The 21,080-nt window shown below is 44.0% G+C and overlaps 1 protein-coding gene across 6 annotated transcripts in view; it reads right to left on the bottom strand.

Moving 5' to 3' along the window:
* The window catches only part of MEGF10 (multiple EGF like domains 10), a 369,913-nt gene that overhangs the window by 11,881 nt on the left and 336,952 nt on the right, over positions 1–21,080 (bottom strand). For 5 of the 6 annotated variants that reach the window (XM_070412562.1, XM_070412566.1, XM_070412563.1 and 2 more), the window contains 6 exons: positions 10,068–10,214; positions 8,768–8,902; positions 8,117–8,245; positions 6,317–6,445; positions 4,089–4,217; positions 1,277–1,405 (listed from right to left, as the gene is read on the bottom strand). In XM_070412562.1, the coding sequence (XP_070268663.1) occupies positions 1,277–1,405; positions 4,089–4,217; positions 6,317–6,445; positions 8,117–8,245; positions 8,768–8,902; positions 10,068–10,214 (798 nt within the window). Of the gene's footprint in view, positions 1–1,276; positions 1,406–4,088; positions 4,218–6,316; positions 6,446–8,116; positions 8,246–8,767; positions 8,903–10,067; positions 10,215–11,201; positions 11,351–21,080 lie in introns of those variants that run through there. The other variant, XM_070412568.1, reaches the window with a different exon arrangement.

Genomic DNA, 21,080 nt, shown 5'->3' with positions numbered 1-21,080 from the left:
GTGTGATTACAGCGCGTCTGTAATAACGGTGTGATTGTGGAACGTAACATCCTATCGTTAGGACAATCAGACATAAATCACGAGCATGCAAACGTTATTGTCGGAAAGAAACGAACTGAGTACCTACATAATCTACAGTGCAAGATGACTTCACCTATGATACTGTATGAATTCTAAAGCCTTTACATTTATGAGTGTATTATATTATTTACCTACTGAAGGGCACCGCGTGCAGTAGGAACTCTCTGGAGGCCATGCTTCAGAACCGTAAGGAGCACTTTCTCAAAGGCCCCATTCATCCCAGAATCAGATTGGCCAAGTGGGACAACGTATACAATACCCCCAGAGGAGTATGACATACACCTTAGTTAAAAACCACGGGCAAGAGTTTCTTAACAAGCTAAACATATGCCTACCACCTGAGCCAATCACTCTCCATTCCTACTAATTTACTCATGAGAAATGGGAGTATATGTCCCTATAAAGAACTTGATACACTATTATACACAGAAACTTTATCTGTAATAGCCCCAAACTGGGAACAATCCAAAAGTCCATCAACATGTGAATGGGCAAGGAAATGATGGTGTATTCCATGCAACAGAATACTACTCTGCCGTAAAAACAATTGAACCACTGACATACACCACAACATGGTTTAATTTTAAAATACTTATGCCAAGTAAACAAAATTAGACAAAAAGTGTGCAGTATGATTCCATTTTTATATGAAATTCTAAAAACTGCACTAATCTATAGAGACAGAAAGTAGATGGGGCCTCGGGAGTAGTGCTGGAAAGGAGGGACATGATGAAAGTTTTGGAAGTGATGGATATATTCATTCTCTTTATTGTGGTAATGGTTTCATGGGTGTATGCATGTCAGATTTTTATCAAATTGTATACTCTGTGTTACTGTACATATATTGTATATATTTATTGCTTTTTATAGGTTAATCATGCCTCAGTAAGACTAAAAAACATTGTAGGTGCAATGGAAAGTTCATGAGCTTAGGATATCTGACATCAAAGCCCTGACATGTTCTATAGTAGCTGCATGACCTTGGGCAGATTACTCAACCTCTCTGAGCTTCAGTTTTTTCATCTGTAGGACAGCAACAATAAGGCATCCACCTGGCAGCTACATGAATGACCAGCTGTGCCTTGCAGCGTCATGGTGAGGATTACATCAGAGAACACAGGCCGAAACACTTCATGTCGGGTGGATGGTGGTCACACGATACGAGGTGGTGGTTATTATTTACTAGAATCCTTACCTTGATCACACCGTGCCCCCTTCCATCCTGGGCTGCAGTAACAGGTTCCAGTGATGTGGTCGCAGGTGGAGTTGTTCAGACAGTCGCATATCTGGCGACAGCCGTAGCCATATGTCCCTGCAGGGCACTCTGAGAAGGAAGTGAAAGTCCCATTCAGCCTTGGGAATCTGGGGCAAGGCTGTCTCTTACTGTATGACCCTGAGTGTCTGGAGGCCACCCCTCTCAGGGATCCCTGTTTAGGCAGACTTGTACCACCCAAAGTGTCCGAGAGCTGGCCAGCATTCATGGTGCAATTCACAGGCCAGGAGACACAAGGCTGGAGACTGAGCCCCTCATCACAGCTCCTGACACTTTCAGCTTCTATGTACCCACCTCCTGGATGAGTAGGCACAGAGCCTGCGGAATTCCAATGGAACTGACTAAGGACAACCTGTGATGACTCCACCAGGCAAAGCTATGGGATGGAAGGGGACCAGACTGAGAAGTATAAACTAGAGATGCTCTCTTGAGAACAAGTATACCTTACTACAGGCCCAGGGATCTTCCCAATGGCATATTCTGACTTGGATTAGCTAGCAGAAGGAGAAGAAGGAGGGGGGCAAGTTTTGTTAATTTTCTAGGTAAGAACTTCACTTACCAAAGAATGGCTCAAAATTTGGATTTGCAGGTGGAAGGCTGAAAGACTGAAACAGTGGGATTTTTATGATGTAGACTTACTAAGTTTGGGCATGAATTTCAAAGCTTAGCATAGGCTTGTTAAATCTAAAAATCATCATGACAAAATAGTGATTCTTTTGTAGAGAGATCAGCAGGGGGCAATGTGCTACTATTATCAGAGTTCTCTGTCCAGCTCAGGGTTTCTGTTTACAAATTTGTCATTCAGAATAATCATGGAAGCACTTAAGAGGCTTTTATTTAATAAGAGTGGTTACAGTCTGCCATTCAAGCTTAAGTCAGTTTAGAGCTTATCCGGTTTCTATACAGATACAGGGGTGGGCAAAAATAGGCTTACAGTTGTTCATATGGAAAATAATACAATAATCCTATATAATAAAGAGGTGATATGCAAATTGACCATCAGTCCAACACACAAGATGGCCAGCAGGGGAGGACAGTTGTGGGGGACACAGGCCTGTAGGGGAGGGCAGTTGGGGGGGGGCAGGCCTGCGGGGGAGGGCAGTTGGGGGCAACCAGGCCTGCAGGGGAGGGCAGATAGGGGTGACTGGGCCAGCAGGGGAGGGAAGTTGGGGTGACCAGGCCTTCAGGGGAGGGCAGTTGGGGGTGACCAGGCTGGCAGGGGAAGGCAGTTAGGGGCAATTGGGCTGGCAGGGGAGTGGTTAGGGGGTGATCAGGCTGGCAGGCAGAAGCAGTTAGGGGCAATCAGGCAGGCAGGCAGGCAAGCTGTTGGGAGCCAGCAGTCCTGGATTGTGAGAGGGATCCCAGATTAGAGAGGCTGCAGGCAGGGCTGAGGGACCCGCCCCCCCCCCCCCCCCCCGGCCCTGTGCACAAATTTCATGCACCAGGCCTCTAATTAATAAATAATAATACAAGAATAAACTGTGATTCACGTACTTTGACCCACCCCTGTATGTATGTGCACATATGTTTAGACATTTGCATAAATGTGCACAATATTTGTATATACCAAGGGATGTGCAGGTAGCTCTGTGACTCAGTATCTGTTTCATGATTAAGTGAACTAGCAGAGCAAAACTAAAATCAGGCCTTCTCTGTCCAGGCTGCTTCTTGGGCATCACTCTTTTTATATTTGCTAGGCAGGAGTATATGCACAAATATTCTAAGGTTAACACATTTTACTGGGCTGTCCAGTAGTGCTGTGAGGTGCTGGTGGGTTGGTGGAGGGCAACACTTTATTGCCAAATCCTCCTATGCTGATCAGTCTTTCTAGGCCATGTGGCTCCTGCAGGCCTGTCATCTTTGCTTCATCCTTCCCAAGACTGTGCCCTCTGGTGAGCAGGAAATCTCCTGCTCCTTTTCCTGCCATTACCATTGTAAAGTCAGCCCCTTACAGCTCTAAGTATTTATTTACTCCTCGTAAATACTGAAAGTCCCAGAGGAAAAGAATAGTAAACTAATCCGAAATGCTCAGTCCGAGACTAAATGTTCCCATAACCTCGTGAGGAGATGCAGAGCTGGTGGGGCAGAAATGGAAAACCAAGGGTGGGTAATTCCAACAGAGCATATTCTCCCAGGATGGGATTTTTAGAACAAAATTTTAAGGTAAGATGTTGTCTTGAAGGCTGTTAAGGCAAATATGAGAAGTTGTTAGTAGAAACAGTATAAAACCTTTCTAAACGAGGTTGTCAGAAGGGTGGCCATGTTTGCACAGGCTTGTTCGCTCACCCATAGTGGGCTGGCCCTGGGCACCCAGCCCCTCTGCCTCCTGCACACCCAGCCTGGCCCACTGAATGCAATCTCCTTCAGCGAGAGACCTGGGCTCTGTCTTTGCCATAAAGAAAGCTTGACTGGCTCTTTTAAAGCTCTGAGCATCCACGTTCCAAAAATAAGAAAGAGTGGAAGAGGGAGCCAGGATGAACAGATGGAAAACTTGAATTCTGTCTTCAGTCTTGGAGCCACACCCCCTCCACCCAGAGCAATGAGGAGTTACTCAGAAGAAGAATTTTGAGGAAAAAGACAGCAAAGATCCCAAGGTGGCCAGGTCTTTGAAGGGAAGTCAACCATGCTGGTGACCAGCCGCCAGCTGAAAAAACTTAAAATATCTTCAGGCATCTAGGAAAAGTGACTCTGTGGGGGGACAGCCCGCCTAGAGATGTGGTGTTCTCGTACTCACTCTGCTCGCAGTGCTTCCCCATGAACCCGGTGCGGCAGGTGCACTGCCCGGAAATGTGGTCGCAGTCGGCTCCGTTTTGGCACCGGCATATCAGCGCACAGTCTTTCCCGTAAAACCCCAGGGGACAGCCTGTGCGAGGAGGAAGGACAGCAGGAGTCAAGAGGCTGCCGAGGAGAAGCACAGCTCTTGCCTCCAACATTTTAAAGACGTTGAGCCACTAGAGAGCGAGTAAAGACAGTGATGCACGTGTCAGCTTGTCACAAAGCCTTCTTTGAAGTCCCAAGAAGGGGTTCTTGTGAGGAGGCGGAGGCAGAGCAGTTCCACACCTGGCAGGTGAACCAGTACTGGTACCCTGGAGGCACGGCTGGTGTCTTCGAACAAGGCATCCTCAACCCTGCCAAGGTCTGGGCATTTCCTGTCATTCTTTCACTCAACTACAAGCATCCTGGACTCCAATTCCATGGACTGAAGTGGGTACTTTATGTTAAAAAGACCTGAATGCTTTTACTTTTGGTACAGAATGTCTCCAACTCTGATACCTGTCCGCCGTATGTGTTACTCACTTCGATAATATGATCTCCTTCACTGAAGATACGTGGTAAAATGATGAACTGAAACATCCCTGCACTTGGCAGGTGCTTTATAACAAAGCAATTCGCCTTCCCACCGAGGCACAATTTTCAAGGCCCAGACCGTCGGGACTCTTGCACAGCCCTACTGGCTTCAATGGGCCGGCCGCTGACCGGCAAGAGTTTCAGGGCTCTGTGAGTCAAGAAAGCTTCAACGCCAGCTGGTTCCACGGCTGGTTCCAAGCATCACATGTGCCTTTTATTTCCCCCTTTTTTTACAGGGAAGTTTTAATGAAGCCTCAGCTTTCAGGACGAAGAGGCAGACCCAGATGCTGGAATGCAGCGACAGCCTCCCTGTGGCCATTGTACTCATTTAGCACCCAGCCTGTGCCAGCTCTTCTCATGCCTCCTCACTGACTCCTGACAGAAGCCCAGAAACGCAGGGATGGATAATCCCACCCTGCATGTGGGAACTGAGCCCTGAGTGCGCACAGCCAGCAAATGGCAGGATGGCGGGTGACGATGCAAAACGCAGGGAGGTCTGCCTCTAGACCCCCTTGCTCTTCCCACTGCACTGTGATATGTCCACTTAAAAGCTCCTCTGTCTGAAGCAGGTCCTGGTTTTAGAATTATAGATAACAACTTACAAGGTGTTTTCCCTAAGGAGCTCAAAAACCTTTCTATGTACATATACAATCTCGGCAGAATATGCCTGGGACAACCTTCCTCCTTGCCAATTCTCCCTTTCAAATCATGACTCAAGGTCTATACCCTTTTCTAGAAAGTTCCAAAAGGTTTGTTCAGCCTATTCTTTATGTTCTCTAATTAGTATTAAACAAATGTTGCTTAATCTCTGACTCATCTCTCTTTGCTCACTTCTGCGATTTAAAATTATATATGAGTATTAATGATAATCATGATACATGCCTTCCTGTCTTTTCTCCTTCACTCAATGAAAGGCAAGAGGGTAGAGACTAGTCTTTTTTCCCCCAACAGTGCCAAGATGGGGAGTACTTTGCACATTATAACCTATGACGCTAATGACCTTATAGAAGAAGAAATGGTCAGGACTCTATGGGATACAAAATGGAAAAAAGGACTAGTGATTTTTAAAGCACGATCCCAGACTGGCATCACCATCTGGAAAGTTGTTAGAAATGTGAGTTCTCTGGTGCCAGCCCAGCCCTCCCGGATCAGACACGCTGGGAGCGGGGCCAGCTGACTGAGCCGGCGGGTGGTTGGGAAGCTCGCTCAAACTCGAGAGCCATGGACTCGATCTTCTCCAAGAGCACAGAGCATGGCAGGTGGAGGCTTGTCGCCTTCGCTCCCTTTCTAATCACTGTCACCTACTCTAACCAAGTGCGTGTAGAATGCATGAAAAGGAGTTTGAGCCATAAAAATAGGGTCTGTTTAAAGAAGAGAAAGACACTGCCCCCCACCACATCTACATATAGCAAGCACTGCTCCCCCTCATGGCCCTGATATGACACAGACAGAAACCCTGGGACGTGGCAGCTCTTAACCACGTAGAGAGTGAGATGTCTAGAGGTCGGTGGGTAGACCAAGCCCTCGAATGCCAGGAGAGCTCGCGGGTGCACCGGAAAAGGCTGTGTCCTCCTGGGTGGGGCTCCCCTTGGGTTCGGGAGGCTGGCCGCTTACGCTGCGTGCAGTAGAGCCCCGTCCAGCCGGGAGTGCACTTGCATTCCCCGTCGTAGGCGCTGCAGAAGGCCCCGTTGTGGCAGTTGCACGTGTGGATGCAGTTCGGGCCCCAGTGGGCGGGTGGACAAGCTGAAAGCACAGCAGGTGTGGAGAGCTCTGTGAGATCCGAGGCCACCTCAGCAGAGAAGGTTCCAATGCCCCCCCACCCCCACCCCACACACACAGCTCCTTGCACATGAGAGGTTAGCAGTGTGCACCAGGACTGAGGAAGCACATGCTCCACACATAAGACCCAGATGGCAATGCTGACTGTGACAGCAACCAGCACCACTGACAGGAATTCATTCACAGACTGCAGAGCAGAGCGGGAATCACCTCAAGGTCACAGATTTCATTATTTATCATGTACACTGAGCACCTCTGTGCCCAGCACTGTTTGGGGAACGAAGGTGATAGCAGAGAATGAGAAAGGCTCTCCTCCAGAAGCTTCTTTTAGTAGGGAAGGCAGGCAAACCAACCAGCCAACCCAAAACCAGCGGTGATAAGTACTATGAAAAAAATTAAACAGGTTAAGGGGATGGGAATGACGGAGCTACTTCTTTAAGAAGGGACTCTCTGAGGAGAGGCTGCTGAGCAGAGATCAGATAGAAAAATGATGTGACTTGAGAGAGGTTAGGGACCAGGGCCATGTAATTTTTGTCTTTGATCTTAGAAGCTGGCACTTGTCAGCCTGTTCCAGAGATGTCACAAGAGGCTTGTTTTAAATGTTATGGTGCCCCGTTGTATGTAAGAATTGGTTTACGTGTAAAACTTCTTACTTAGAAAGAGCAGATAATAATAAAACTAAATCTTCAGTTATCTTGGATTCAATCTAAAATAGATTTTTAAACTCTTAGAGTTGAAAAAACAAAACTAGTCCTAACCGGTTTGGCTCAGCGGATAGAGCACTGGCCTGCGGACTCAAGGGTTCCAGGTTCGATTCCGGTCAAGGGCATGTACCTTGGTTGCGGGCACATCCCCAGGAGGGGGCGTGCAAGAGGCAGCTGATTGATGTTTCTCTCTCTCATTGATGTTTCTACCTCTCTATCCCTCTCCCCTCCTCTCTGTAAAAAATCAATAAAATATATTTAAAAAAACACAAAAAACACACAAAAACACTAAATCTTAGGGGTCATTGCTCATTGAAGGGCCATCAGAACCTCAGATAAAGTATCTGTGAAATTGCAATGTAAGGTGATGGGGTAAAATGATTTGATTTACCAAAAAACCCAGTCAAACAATGTTTTTATTCATACCAACGCTTAAAGAACATAACTCCTTCAAAGGAGGACCGCCTATAATTTCTATATGGTTATCCAGTGGGAAATATGGCCCAAAAGACAATAAATAAATCTGAAGTAATTTTTAAAAATGAAGAAAGTCTCCCATAAAAAAGTTCCCCACATGTTTTTCCCCCAAGAGCAAGGGAAAAATAATATCTCCCACTTGAGGTCTGGAGTGAATCTTAGCATAGATTTTCTGATTGCATGACCCCCATTTTACAGATGAAGAATCACTGAAAAGTAAATAAGCAAAAAAATGCTATTTATTTAGGTTCCTTTCAAGACATTATTTAGATTTAAATATAGGACCATTGCATGGAGCTCTTAATGGCAAAAACAAAGTCATTTAAACTTTAAAATAATATCTTATAATTATTCATATAGTTTGCTTGATTAGATAACCACTCATACTTCAACCCAAAGAGTTGAAAACAAACAAATAAAAATGGTTGATCAGTTCTTCTCAGACGAGACTTACGCTGAGAGCAGTCACTGCCGATCCATCCCGGGTAACACTGACAAGATCTGTCAATGGGGTTGCAGGTCCCATTGTTGGTGCAGGTACAAATTCCCGCACAGTTTTTCCCAAATCTGCCACTGGGACACACTGTGAACAAGTTATAGGTCAGTAACTCATCATTACGTTCATCTCACAATATCCCTGGGCTCTTGGGACAGCAGGGAACTTTAAAGGTCCTCCGCCCAGCTGCCCGTTTAGTAGCTGCCTCCACCTAACATCATCCTTCATCCTGAATGGGCTTGTTTTTACAAACATATTAAGCCACACGCCCTCATTAAGGCATCAAGAACCAGGAGACACCAGCACATTTCTAGAAATATGCTTTCATAACTTTTCGCTCAAGAAGGCAAAATCTTTCCTCAGATTGATTTTTTCATGGGAGGCTGTTTGCAATTAAAGCTGAAGTGTAGCACCGCTCAGAGAATAAAGAGGCTTTGCTGGAGTGGCAAGCCGACTCTTCCAAAGCTCAACGTCATTATCTGCAGAAGCTGCAAACCCAGCCCCCTGGAGGCATCGAGAGCTAGTAGCTGCAGACAGGTCCCTGGGAGCCTGAGGACAGACCGCACGGGCTTGCTCATCACCAGGTGTCTCTCCCAAACTGCGCCTTACCTTCATTGCAGAGGGCTCCTGTGAAGCCAGGCAAGCAGTCACACAGGCCGGTGATGTGGTGGCAGGGCCCACTGCTGTGCACACACTGCGGGCACGTCTGGCTACAGCGATGCCCATAGAAACCAGGGGAACAGACTGAAACAAGAATGGAAATCGACAGTTATCTTTCCTGAAATAGTTTTCTTTCCTATTCCACATCGAGATCTAGTTCAAGTTATGAGTAAAACATTTTTTAATGATACTGAGAATTTTCCAAGTATAAAATAACAACCACCAAAGAAACAGGGTATTCTTTCATAATGAAAAAAAAAAAGACACTAAATTCTGAATTGCCCGAGGACAGGCAAATGACTTCGTCCCCTTTATTTTCCCATTTATGGTTCCAATTAGCTTGAGGTTTGGCATAGAGCTAAAGGCTTTAATAAATAAATGAAAGAAGGAAATAAAAATCTAAATTCTAAGAAGGCCAAAATAAATACTCTCAAGCCATGTGTTGACCCTTCACTTAGTCATGACTGGCAATACATAGATCTATAGTCAGAATTAAAAGATGGTGCCTCCTCTACATGGTCCAGCTTAATGATTGTGGCTGAAAAGTGAATAAGCAAAACACTACATAATTAGGTTCTTCCCAAGACATTAGTTGGGATTTAAATGTAGGACAACTGCATAGAGCTCTCAATAAAACAAAGTAATTTAAAAATTAGAATAATGTACCTTATAGTTAGTCCTATATTCCTTTCTTGAAAACATTTACAAGAAGATTTAGTAAAATCTTATGGGTCATTTCGTAACTTAAGTTTTCAACTGACCAATGTCAACAGCCCCCATTTTAAACTCGGCAATTCTATGTCCCCCATAGTACTAACTTTCAGACTACTAGCAGGATGCATGATTTGCCACAAGGTTTGGCTGATGTTGACTTCTAGTAATTGAAATAAGGCCAATGCCAAATTGCCTAATAAAATATTTACAGGTCAATGGATTTCTGGAACACCATTTGCAAGATTTAAGGCAGGATCAAGAAACATATCCCGATGGTGATGCCAATGAGGCAATGAAATCATTACTGGGGAAAAAATGGCGAAAGCCCCATCTGTTAGGTCAATCCTGGAAGGTTGGAAGGAATAAAAGCCGGGATGTGCTATGAAGGCCGGCTCTGCAAAGGACAGGGTGCCCATTATACTTCCTTCTGCCTTCAACTGCCACAGATGTCCCTACTCGCTGAGAGGAAGACAGAGATAATAACCCTCACTCGGTGCCCCCAGGAGGAGAGACTGCCGCCTAAGGGAACACTTACTTCTCTGGCAAGTGGTGCCTCGGAACCCTGGCGCGCACTCGCAGATGCCGTCGTCCGGGGAGCAGGAAGCCCCGTTTTTACAGTAGCAGGGCAGGGAGCAGTTGGGACCCCAGCGTCCCTCCGCACACACGCTGTCACAGTGGACACCTGGGACAACACACACGGGCAGGGCTGAGTGAGAGGCAGGGCAGGCGGGTGCCTCTGGGAGGCTGAGTCAGGCACAAGGACCAAGGTCTTGGTATCAAAGCTGAGTTATCCCAGCAAACAGCGAGTGGAGATGGCATAAGGTTTAAAATCCACTTATACACATCAACATGCCATCATATACTGCGTGATCATGTATCATCCTAAGGTTAAAATAATCCCAGGACTGCTTCCTACAGTCATAAAGGGAAGGAATAAAACACCTTGGTTATACTGACTTTCCTCTTTAGGAGGAGAGAACAAAGGAAAGCCCAAGGCTCTATTAAAGGCAACATTTATCAAAACGATTGCATCATTTAGCTCTGAGTGATTTCCTCTTTCCCGCTCCATTCTTTATTTTTACAGAGAAAAAGACAAAGTGTAAAAAGATGAGAAATAAAAGGTGGTTATATTGTTTTACATAAAGAAAACCCATTCCCCAGAGCAATCAAATAAACACAATCTTAGCCCTAGCTGGTTTGGTTCAGTGGATAGAGCATTGGCCCTCAGAATGGGTTTGATTATGGTCAAGGGCACCTACCTTGGATGCAAGCTGGATCCCTGCCCCTGGTCAGGCACATGTGGGGAGGCAACCAATCAATGTGAGAGACACACATTAATGTTTCTCTTTACCTCTCTCCCTCCCTTCCACTCTAAAAAAATCAATTAAAAATATCCTCAGGTGAGAATTAACACACACACAAAAACCCACACAATCTTAAACTATTTTGATGCTACACTACACAGCACAGAAATCTGTGCCACCAAATTCCACTTTAAAAATTTAATCTGACTTTGAGCAGCTATAGGTGGGATATCACAATCGATGTTATTTATAGCTGTTGTCTAAGTTAACGATTCTTATGAAACTATGTAGGTGTTTAACTCGCACTCTGGAAATACTGAAACTTTAGAGTCAGTCATGAATGAACAAAATGCCTAGAGGGAACATAAAGAAAAACCCAAGTTGCAAATATAAAATATAAACCCTGGTTTTATTGGAATTAAATGGAAGTGTCCTTTGTAAGTTTGTATTTGAAATAAGACAGGGGCTCCATTCTTGTATGTCTGAATTCTTCACAACTCAAATGCTCTTCACCCTGACAGGCAATGAGAATGAGTTGTAATTAGTAGAGAACTGGTGACGGCTGGCCTTCAACCAAGTGGAAACACAATACGGACAAGCACGCACACACTCAGGGATTACAGAGCACCCACACCCCGCAGCACCAAGGAAGCTGAGAAGGCAATGTTGCTATTGCAGGTTTTGCTTCTCAACTGATTAGGAGAAAAGTTACCATGGCCCAAACCTTAAAACAGACGGAGCCCCAAACCAGAATGTGAACACTGCTAATTGGTACACAGCCATTTCTGCTGAAGCACATTTTTCACTTTTGACTGATTTTTCCTTCAGAAAGTCTCCCACATGGTAGAGTAGGCATGAAAGCACACAGACCTCACTGTGTCTGGCTTGAAGCAACAATAGACTATTATTTTAGCTTGGACTGCTGGCTGGGGAAAGGAGATTAGTCCTGGTATAAGTTGATTAGGGTCTAAGAGTTCCCCATAGCATAAGATGGGGAATTTTGACCTACTGTGATTTTTTTTGGAGTTCACAAATATATGATTAAAAAAAAATCAAATCTGTTTTGAAAAGCTGAAATGGAATTGCAAACTCCACATTCCCAATGTGATTCACCGGCCATAGAATCTTGTCTGGTGCTGTGACTCATGTCTATACAGGGCAGAAGCACCAAATGCACAGAGGAGGAAATCACTTCCAAGGGGGCTGCAAACCTAAACTTTTCTTTGTGCATCTGAAGGAAGTACCGAGGAGAGTAATCTGCTAAGGCTTCACTCTGTTCAAGTTCAGTTCCTGAGCTCTGACCGTGAATGGGACTCCCGTGTATCAGCCGCTGAATTAGGGACGCCTGCTTCGTGGAGATTCTGACATCCTGGCCATTTTAATCGGGAGCCACCCAGGCAAACCCCAGTTGGGATTCTGGAGAAGTCAACGCTGAGTAATTACTTTGTCAACCTCAAAATCATCCTGAAAATTCATCCTGATTTTTGGCATTTTTTTTTTTTTTTTTTTTTTTTTTTTTTTGGTGGAGTGGGAACGTGGGGAAATAGGAGATTTAGCTATTTATAGTGATATAGTTTATCAGATGCTTGCCAATCTCTCCTTCACATTAATCAATGCAGTTAAGATGGAATGGAGTGCAATTTATATCCAAAAGTCTATGCTGACTTTTGCCATTATAGATTATCATGATTTACATATGACTTAGCACATTCTCAATCAGAGCCCTTAAGATAAATGACTCGTGGGCAGGTTGACAAATGTGAATAAGTGATCTTTTATTTCATATCTGATTCCTCTTCCCTAACAGGTTTGTTCAGCTGATTAGCACAACCATCAGTCATAATCAACTTTATCGAGGTAATTTTCATACACACAACAAGGCCCTCGATACAGCAAGGAGATCCATTGCAAAGATAAGCTCATTTCACATGATTTACCCATCATTTCATTTCCAGACCATCTCAGGGAATTCTAGAAATCATCGATCAAATCTCTGTCTCCAATCATATACATACTATACACAAATTTCAACAGAACCAAGCTTACTTTTAAATAACTCTTATGACTGCAATGAAGTCTTTCCTTTAAAGTAACGTAACAATTCTATTACCAACTCCCCCTAAGAATTCAATGTTTTTTTTCTCTATCATTAGTAAAAGTGAGTCATCACTTTGCAGGTATTAATGCCTAACCTGTTTGAAGACAAACATACAGTATATCTCAATCAGGGAAAAGTGTGAAGCTGTCTTCTTTTTCCGATATTTTCTCCTATTGCTATTCCTCCCCTTCACGCCCCTTGTATCTTTCCCTCCATCTTATAGTCAGGAAAGGATAAGATACATTTATTATTGCTGAGGTGTTACCTTTTCTAGAGAATATTGATATTTTAAGAAATATACATGTTAAGAGCCTAAGAAATAAATCTCTAAGTGTGAAATTTCAGGCCATGAGACTTACAGAGGGGATACCAGGGTAAGTGTTACTGATATGACCTCTCTGCCAGGCATAGCATGAACCTTTTTCCAGGATAGAAAACTGTAAGTTTGCTTTAACCATTTTTTTTTGGCTGTGTGTGTGTGTGTGTGTATTTTATTCATGAATTATTTCCACTGATCTCATCTTAGTCTTTGCCAACTTTGCTAGAGTCCTATAAGACAGTGTTTTATTTCCTTGTTTGTCAAAGACAGAAGAGAAAATTCAACTCAGTAAACATTCATGGGGTCTGACAGCTGCTGGCTTGCTGGTGAGAGGTTCTCTGAGAAAGACCTCTAACTCTAGAGTGAGAATGGGCCCAGAATAGGCACGCCCAACCCTGCTAGGGGATCTCGGTCGGAGCAGGTAGCTTATGAAGGCAGAGGAGGGTTCCAAGAGAAAGAAAAGTTGGATGCAAGGCTCAGAAGCCCAAAGAAGCATGTGTCTTCTCCTTCTGGAATGGCACGTTGGGGACAGGAGAAATGGGGCTGAGAGTGGGAGAGTCCTCAGGGCAGCCAGGCATGGTCATGTAGAAGAGCCAAGAAATCTGCACTGTGGAGTGTGAGCTTCCTCCTGGTGCTGTAACCACACAGAAACTTCAGTTCTTTAACATGATCTTTTCTCCTTTCTTTCCTTTTGATTCAAACTGGCCTCATCCAGCACCCTGACTGGCACGACCACTTCGTTAATCATAAAGCCCTCAGGACAATGAGGTTCTGACCCCGTCAACTAATCTTAGGAACAAAGGCTCCAGTCTGTTGACCACAGAGACAATATTTCAGTCCAACTAAAGATAACATCTAGGCCTCGGCTGTGTTTCAGGTCCAGACCTAGAAAAGCAGGATGGCCCCACCAACCACACCGGTGTGAAACCAGACAGAGCGACACCATGGCTGACATCAGGACCAGAGGCAATGGTCAGCGACCCCTATCCTAGCGCTGACCCATCAGTAGAGACCACGACCCTACCTCTGCCATGATTAATGACTGTCCCTTATACAAGCATCCCCTGGAAGACTTGGGGAACTAGGTCTTAGAGCAATGGTTTCAGTTTGACACCATTTCTTTAAATAATAAACCTTTATTTTCTTTGCTGCAAAGTCCCGTTTGCCCTTGATTGGGCTCTGAGGCACACGGGAGAACAAACCCCTTTAGTTTGGTAAGAGGGCTAACAGGGACCAAATGGACAATTCAGCAGGAGATGTGCATAATTAAACGTGTGTTTGTAGGGGGGCAGAAGCTGTTTTGAAGATGAGCCTGGGAGAAGAAAGACCTTTCAGGTGGCCGTTTGGGATTTTCCAGGTTAAAAAAAAAAAAAAGATAAAAACGACAACGTTTTAAACTAAATTAATGGTAGTTGGGATGCAGGGGAAGATGAATTTCAGAGAAATGTAGGAGAGGATGCAGATGAAGGCTGCAGCCCCCTCCCCACACTCACCCGGGGTCACTGATGAGTTCTGGCAGCTCCACGAAGGAGAGAAGGTGCCTGGTTCTGTTGACTACAGTGCCTAGCACATGCAAGGTGTCAAATATTTGCTGAATGAATGCATAAGCCCTGTCCCTTTTCAGTGTGATATTCAGGACCATTTTCCAACTGGATGGAGCAACCGTGTCATTCTTTCCTTCCCCCAAGAAGTGATGAGAAGTGGGGTGAAGTCGGGAAGCCCGGCATAGTCACATTTTGTGCACCTCACATGGTGACCCTTCCCTGCAAAGGGGGTGGAAGTGTCTGCCTTGCTTCTTTTGGAGAGGATAAACTTTCATGAGCTCAGGTCTGTGTTTTTTAATGCTTGGCCCAAATTATAAAGCAATAGAAGAATTATGGGACACCTTGAGGAAATTCTGTGGAATGTTTCCCAAAGCACAGATAAAAGCTCTCATATGAGCTACGTCAGGAAACAACTTCCTAAACTCGGGAGTATCTTTAAATGTGCAGGAATCTCTGGCTCAATGGAAGCCTTTTTTCCTGATAAATGTTCTAACGCTGATAAGGAGATGTGAGAGGGACTGTTTTTGCCAGGCCTGGGGACAAAGAGCTCTTTCATGGCCTTCACAAGTTGCTAGGCAATGGCTGAATGATCGCGATAAACTTCAGCTAAGCAGCTCTAAAGAAATGTCCGTGCCTTTAATGCCTGATGCCTAGGCCAGCAGCCTCAATGGGAAATCAGCATTCACCAGGCATTCGTGATTCCATGAATGCGGCAAATGAATGAATCATCTGGAGTGTCGTTACTTCCCCCTCTCCGAGATAACCCCCAAACTCCTTGTCTTGCTTAATTGTTTATATTCTTTATGCCAGTATTGAAATTTTGGGGCGTAAGTGAATGAATGAAATGATTTCAATTTGATGTCTTGTTCCTGACCAATAAGCTGTTAAACATATATTAGAGCCAAGAGAGAGATGTGTTAATAATAATTGGGCTTGGTGGTTATAGGAGAAAGGGACTACAGTATTTAGTCATAGCACTTTTCTGCTTTTGTAACCCTCTGGCCAGTGAAGTGACGGCACACTGTAGTGTAAGAGGTTATTCACTGGCGTGCTCTCCTCTGCCCACGCAGTGTTTGCCCGAGAGAACGGAGCAGGCCAGGAGCTGGTGCTACTTATCTTCATGTTCCCAGCACCTAAGCACTGTGGGAACACTCAATGACTGGTTATTAAATTTGTCAAGTTTATTTGGATACTGCAAATTGTAAAGATCCATTAAAAAATAATCTGCTTTGAAAAAAAACATACTGGTAAGTCCTATAAATCAGAAATGTGTGCATTTGCAGCTATAAGACATAAACACCAGAAAGCATGGCCTGCCTTAGGTTGGACCCAGATAAAAGCGGAGAACAGACTGCGAGGCAGGTTGGGAGATCAGGGAACTTGGGCTTTTTCTGCAGCCTTTCTTTCGGGAAGGCGAGTCCCTCCATCCACCCTCCCTTCGGAGACCCCCACATTCTGCTTTTACATGACTCCCTCCCCCCAAGACATGTAGATAGACAGACTGATGTTCCTGCATACACACTCTCCTCTGCACCCTTCAAAACCATAAAGCGTCAGATAGCGTGTCATTTGCACTTGTGGCTGATTGGGTGCATGCACGTTCATTAAAGCTCATTTGCAATTGAATTTGCACTTACATGTCACTGGCCAAGGAAAGGTAGACCTCCCCTTATTATAACAATTCAGGCATCTCTCAGCTGCATGAGAGGTCAGTTTAGGGCAGACGAGTACCTGAAGGAGCCATTCATTTACTCAGCTGGTCACACTTGCTGTGTTTGGGGAAGCTTGGAAAGGGCAATGCCCTTCTGAGAGGGGCTGGGACCCCTGCACGCCTAGTTCTGCTTGCTGAGCAGAGTAGAGAAGCCACAATATCTCATGAACTTGCCTCCAGGTTTCCTCCACCCAAAGCCCCCACTTCCTGGCAGGGCTTGGATGAGTGCCTCACCTCTCTACCTCCTCTTCTTCCCCTTCTTCCCCTTCTTCACATCATACCATGCCCTGCTGGTCCCTTTCTTTTTCCCATGACTCCTAGGGGCTATTTGGCATCCTAATCTCTTTTTTATCCATTTAGCATGTTACTTTTTTTCTGGTATGAATGCATCCCTAAGCCTCCTGTAGCCTTTTGCAACAGGTTATACAGCTTCTGTCACAGAAATGCTCCCCTTCAAGAACAAGAGTAGCAAGACACAGCTATCACACACACGGCTATAAAATGAGACTGGCTTTTCAAAATGAGGAAAAGGTGTTTCATTTCCCCCCTCCCCTTTTTTTCCTTTTTCACTGCAATCTTCCCCTTTTTGATAAGGTAGTCCACTGGCTAAAAATGTCAATAAATTAAGGTTTTAAATGACCACATATAATAGAAGTGCATGCATATTTTGGTTAATCTATATGGTAGTACACTATGAATACTTTTTTATGACTTTAAAATAGGACTATCAATTATAGTAGAAATAAATAAGAGTTCTGGTTCCTTTAAGATAAAAAGGCAGTCAAACATTAGAAAAGAGGGTGAAGTGATGAGGAGTGGTGGGTGAGCCCCCTGGTAAGAAAGCAAGCTGAATTCCTTGGCATATCTGGTTAGCACAGGACTTCCTCAATTTAGGTGTATCCATTTCTTGGTAATTTGGGGTACAATTCTTCTAACCCCTATCTCTAGCTCCAAACTCAGAGGCCTGGCAGCCTCTCCTGCAGCCAGTGGCCGAGCCCTGTTGGTGTCTCTAGGCCGTCTTGCTGGCTTGGTCAGGAGATGAGCGCAAGTCCCCGTGTTAGATTTCACCGATTCCTTCACAAAAGCCTCACTGTCATCCCATCCACTGCTACCCTGCCCGGCAGGTCTCAACACGTCACCTGTAGCAACGGGAGGAGAGGAAAAGAAGCACCTGCTTCCCTGGGCCGATGCTATTGATTTAACCCTGAAACTGATGCTTGAATGGACAGCAGACCTTCCTTTGTGTTGGAAAAGGTCCTTCAAAAGGACTTACTCAAAACAGGTTTGCGATGAAAAGCCAGGAGCCCATCCAATGTTCGAAATGTAATGATGTTCCGTGTAAATAACAGAGGCTACACTTCTTTTACTTTTCTTTTAGGAAAAAAAAAAATAAAAAGCCAATTCTTGGTCCAAGTGTAGGGTACTGTCTGGGAACTTCAGGAACTCTCTTTCCTCGACATACACTTGCTTATTCCGTGTGCGTTCTGTGAGTGTGGGGATGACCTCTCTAAAACACATTTCACAGCAGCCTTTGATACTTGCAGACCTGATGCCCACACAGAAGTCCCGGATAAACAAGTCACTGGGACCATGAAGCAAAGGAAAGGTGGGCGACGTGTGATAGAGCTTCCTCCCTTCGGAGAAGCGGACCAGTCACAGACGGACAGAGGATTACAGATTACATTGTGTGACAAAGCCACTGCATTCCCACAGGAGCCCAGAGGTCTAAGGCCAGATGGGATAATTTGTCTTACCCCATGACCCAGACTGTGGAATGCAACGAACACATTTTCTGACTTGGCTTCAGGCCAAACCCTCGCTCCCGATTTGCTCATGTACGCGAGAGTATGCCTTTCACAGGCTGGTTCTAAATCATCAAAGCAGGTGGATACTTGAACAGTGAACACCTCACATTTCCTCTATAGTCATAAGGCAAGAGTAGACTGGGTGGAGTTTTTCCCAAAACAAATGATATGGCCTCTCTGTAAGGGAATTTTTGAATTTGCTGGGGGTTAAAAATGCTCCTTCGTTTCACTGTGGTCATTGAGAACCTAGTGCTGGTCATTCCATTTGAGAGCTTCAAGAAGCCTGTTGAAGTCACAAAAATCTGCTTTAATCCCTGAAATAATGTAGTTTTAACATTTAGTAACTGAGAGCCAAACAGAAACTATGAGAAGGTGGAACGACATATTGTAAAGTCTGGGTAATCTTAGCTTTTGCAAGTCAAGGAGGAACTAGAGGGCCATGGAGTCCTTGTGTCTGTGGGTGGCTCCTATTAATAGAAAATAGAGTCAATTACACCAGCCATGGTCTGTTTCCCACGGTAGTTCTCAGACACTAGAAATCAAGTACATGACGGTTCTTTTCAGTTTACCCGTCAGAAGCCAAAGAAGCTCTCAACAAATTCCAAAGGACTGAAAGACACCACTGAAGAGGCTGCTGATGACACCCTGTGTTCAAGGATCTGAAGACTCAATGTTGTTAAGTTGGCAACACTCCCCACATTGATCTATAGTTTCAATCCTCATTAAATTTCCGCCTTAATTCTCTGCAGGATTGACATGCTGATCCTAAAATTTATATGGAAATTCAAGGGACCCAGAACAGTGAAAACAATCTTGGAAAAGAAGACTAAAGTTGGAGAACTCACACTTACCAATTTTGAAGTTTTCTACCAAGCTAAAATAATCAAAACAGTATGGTACTGGCATAGGAGATACATATATACACTGAGTGGCCAGATTATTATGACTGGCCACTTCATTGACACTTCCAAAAATACTGAATATTGAAAACTTCCTAAGCAAATACTCTCAAGGTTTTATTATTATTATTATTTGCATAACTAATTCCCTTCATTGTACTGATGGGGTGGTCATAATAATCTGGCCACTCAGTGTATATCAATGGAAAAGAAGTGAGAGTCCAGAAATAAGGCCTCCCACATTCATGGTCAATTGATCTTTGACAAGGATGTCAAGACAATTAAATGGAGAAAAGAATAGTCTTTTCAACAAATGGTGCTGATAATCACATGCAAAAGAATGAAGTTGAACATTTATCTCATACCATATATAGAAAATGAACTGAAAATGGATCAAAGACCTAGATGTAAAGATAAAGTGTAAAAGCTAGAACTATAAAATTCTTAGAAGAATATATAGGCATAAATCTTTGTGACCTTGGATTAGTCAGTGGTTTCTTAGATTTGATGACAAAAACATAAGCAAAAGAAAGGAAAAAATAGACAAACTGGGCTTCATCAAAATAAAAACTTTTCTGCTGCAACAGGCACTATCAAAAAGTGAACAAAATAAATCAGAGAATGAGAGAAAATATTTGCAAGTTATATATCTGATAAGGGACATACATCTAGGATATATGAAGAACTATTACAACTCAATAATAAAAAGACAAATATCCCAATAAAAAGCAAACAAAAATTTGCATAGCTATTTCAACAAAAAAGATATACAGATGGCCAATAAGCACATGAAAATATATTAAACATCATTACTCATTGGGGAAGCAAATAAAAAACAATGAGATACTATTTCCCACCAATAAGAATGGCTATAATAAAAAGGCAGATAATAATAAGTGATAGCGTGGATATGGAAAAATTGGAACCCTCATACATTGCTGGTAGGAATGTAAAATTATGCAGCCACTTTGGAAAACAGTTTAGCAATTCTTTTTAATTCTTAAAAAGGTTAGAATTGCCCTATGACTCAGCAATTCCACTTCTAAATATATCCTATATAATAAAAGGCTAATATGCAAATAGACCGAATGGTAGAACAACCAGTTGCTATGACGCGCACTGACCACCAGGGGGAAGACACTCAATGCAGGAGCTTCCCCTAGTGGACAGTGCGCTCCCACAGGGGGAGCAACACTCAGCCAGAAGGCGGGCTCACAGTTGGGGCTCACAGTTGGCAATCAAAGTGGCGGTGGCGGGAGCCTCTCCCACCTCTGCCACAGCACTAACGATGTCTGACTAACAGCTTAGGCGTGCTCCCCAGGGAACAGGCCTGAGCCGTCAGTCGGACATCCCTCAAGGGCTCCTGGACTGTGAGAGGGAACAAGCTGGGCTGAGGGACCTACCCCCCACCCCGAGTGCAAGAATTTTGTGCACTGGGCCTCTAACTATATATATATTTATTTATTTATTGAAGCATTATTAAAAATAGCCAAAAAGTGAAAACAACCCAAAAATCTATCCATGATGAGTGGCTACATAAAATGTGGTCTGCCCATGCAATAGAATATTATTTGGCAGTCAAAATAAATGAAGTGCTGACATATGCTCCAATAGAGAGGAAACTTGCAAATAAATGTTAAGTGAAGGAAACCAGTCACAAAAGACCATGTGTTGTACGAGTCCAAACAATATCAAAACAGGCAAGACTATAGAGACAGAAAGTAGATTAGCGGTTGCCTAGGGAAAGGGGGCAGTAGAAAGGACTGGGGGTAAATAGGGAATTAATGCTAATGAGCACTAAGTTTTGGAGGTGATGAAAATCTTCTAAAATGGATTGTGGTGTACAATTCTTTAAATACACTAAAAAC

Source organism: Myotis yumanensis, unplaced genomic scaffold, assembly GCF_028538775.1.
Source record: "Myotis yumanensis isolate MYYU_CA2020_CCGP unplaced genomic scaffold, mMyoYum1.0.hap1 SCAF_4, whole genome shotgun sequence".
In the NCBI taxonomy this organism is placed as follows: domain Eukaryota; kingdom Metazoa; phylum Chordata; class Mammalia; order Chiroptera; family Vespertilionidae; genus Myotis; species Myotis yumanensis.
This window is presented reverse-complemented; position numbering and strand designations above follow the sequence as displayed.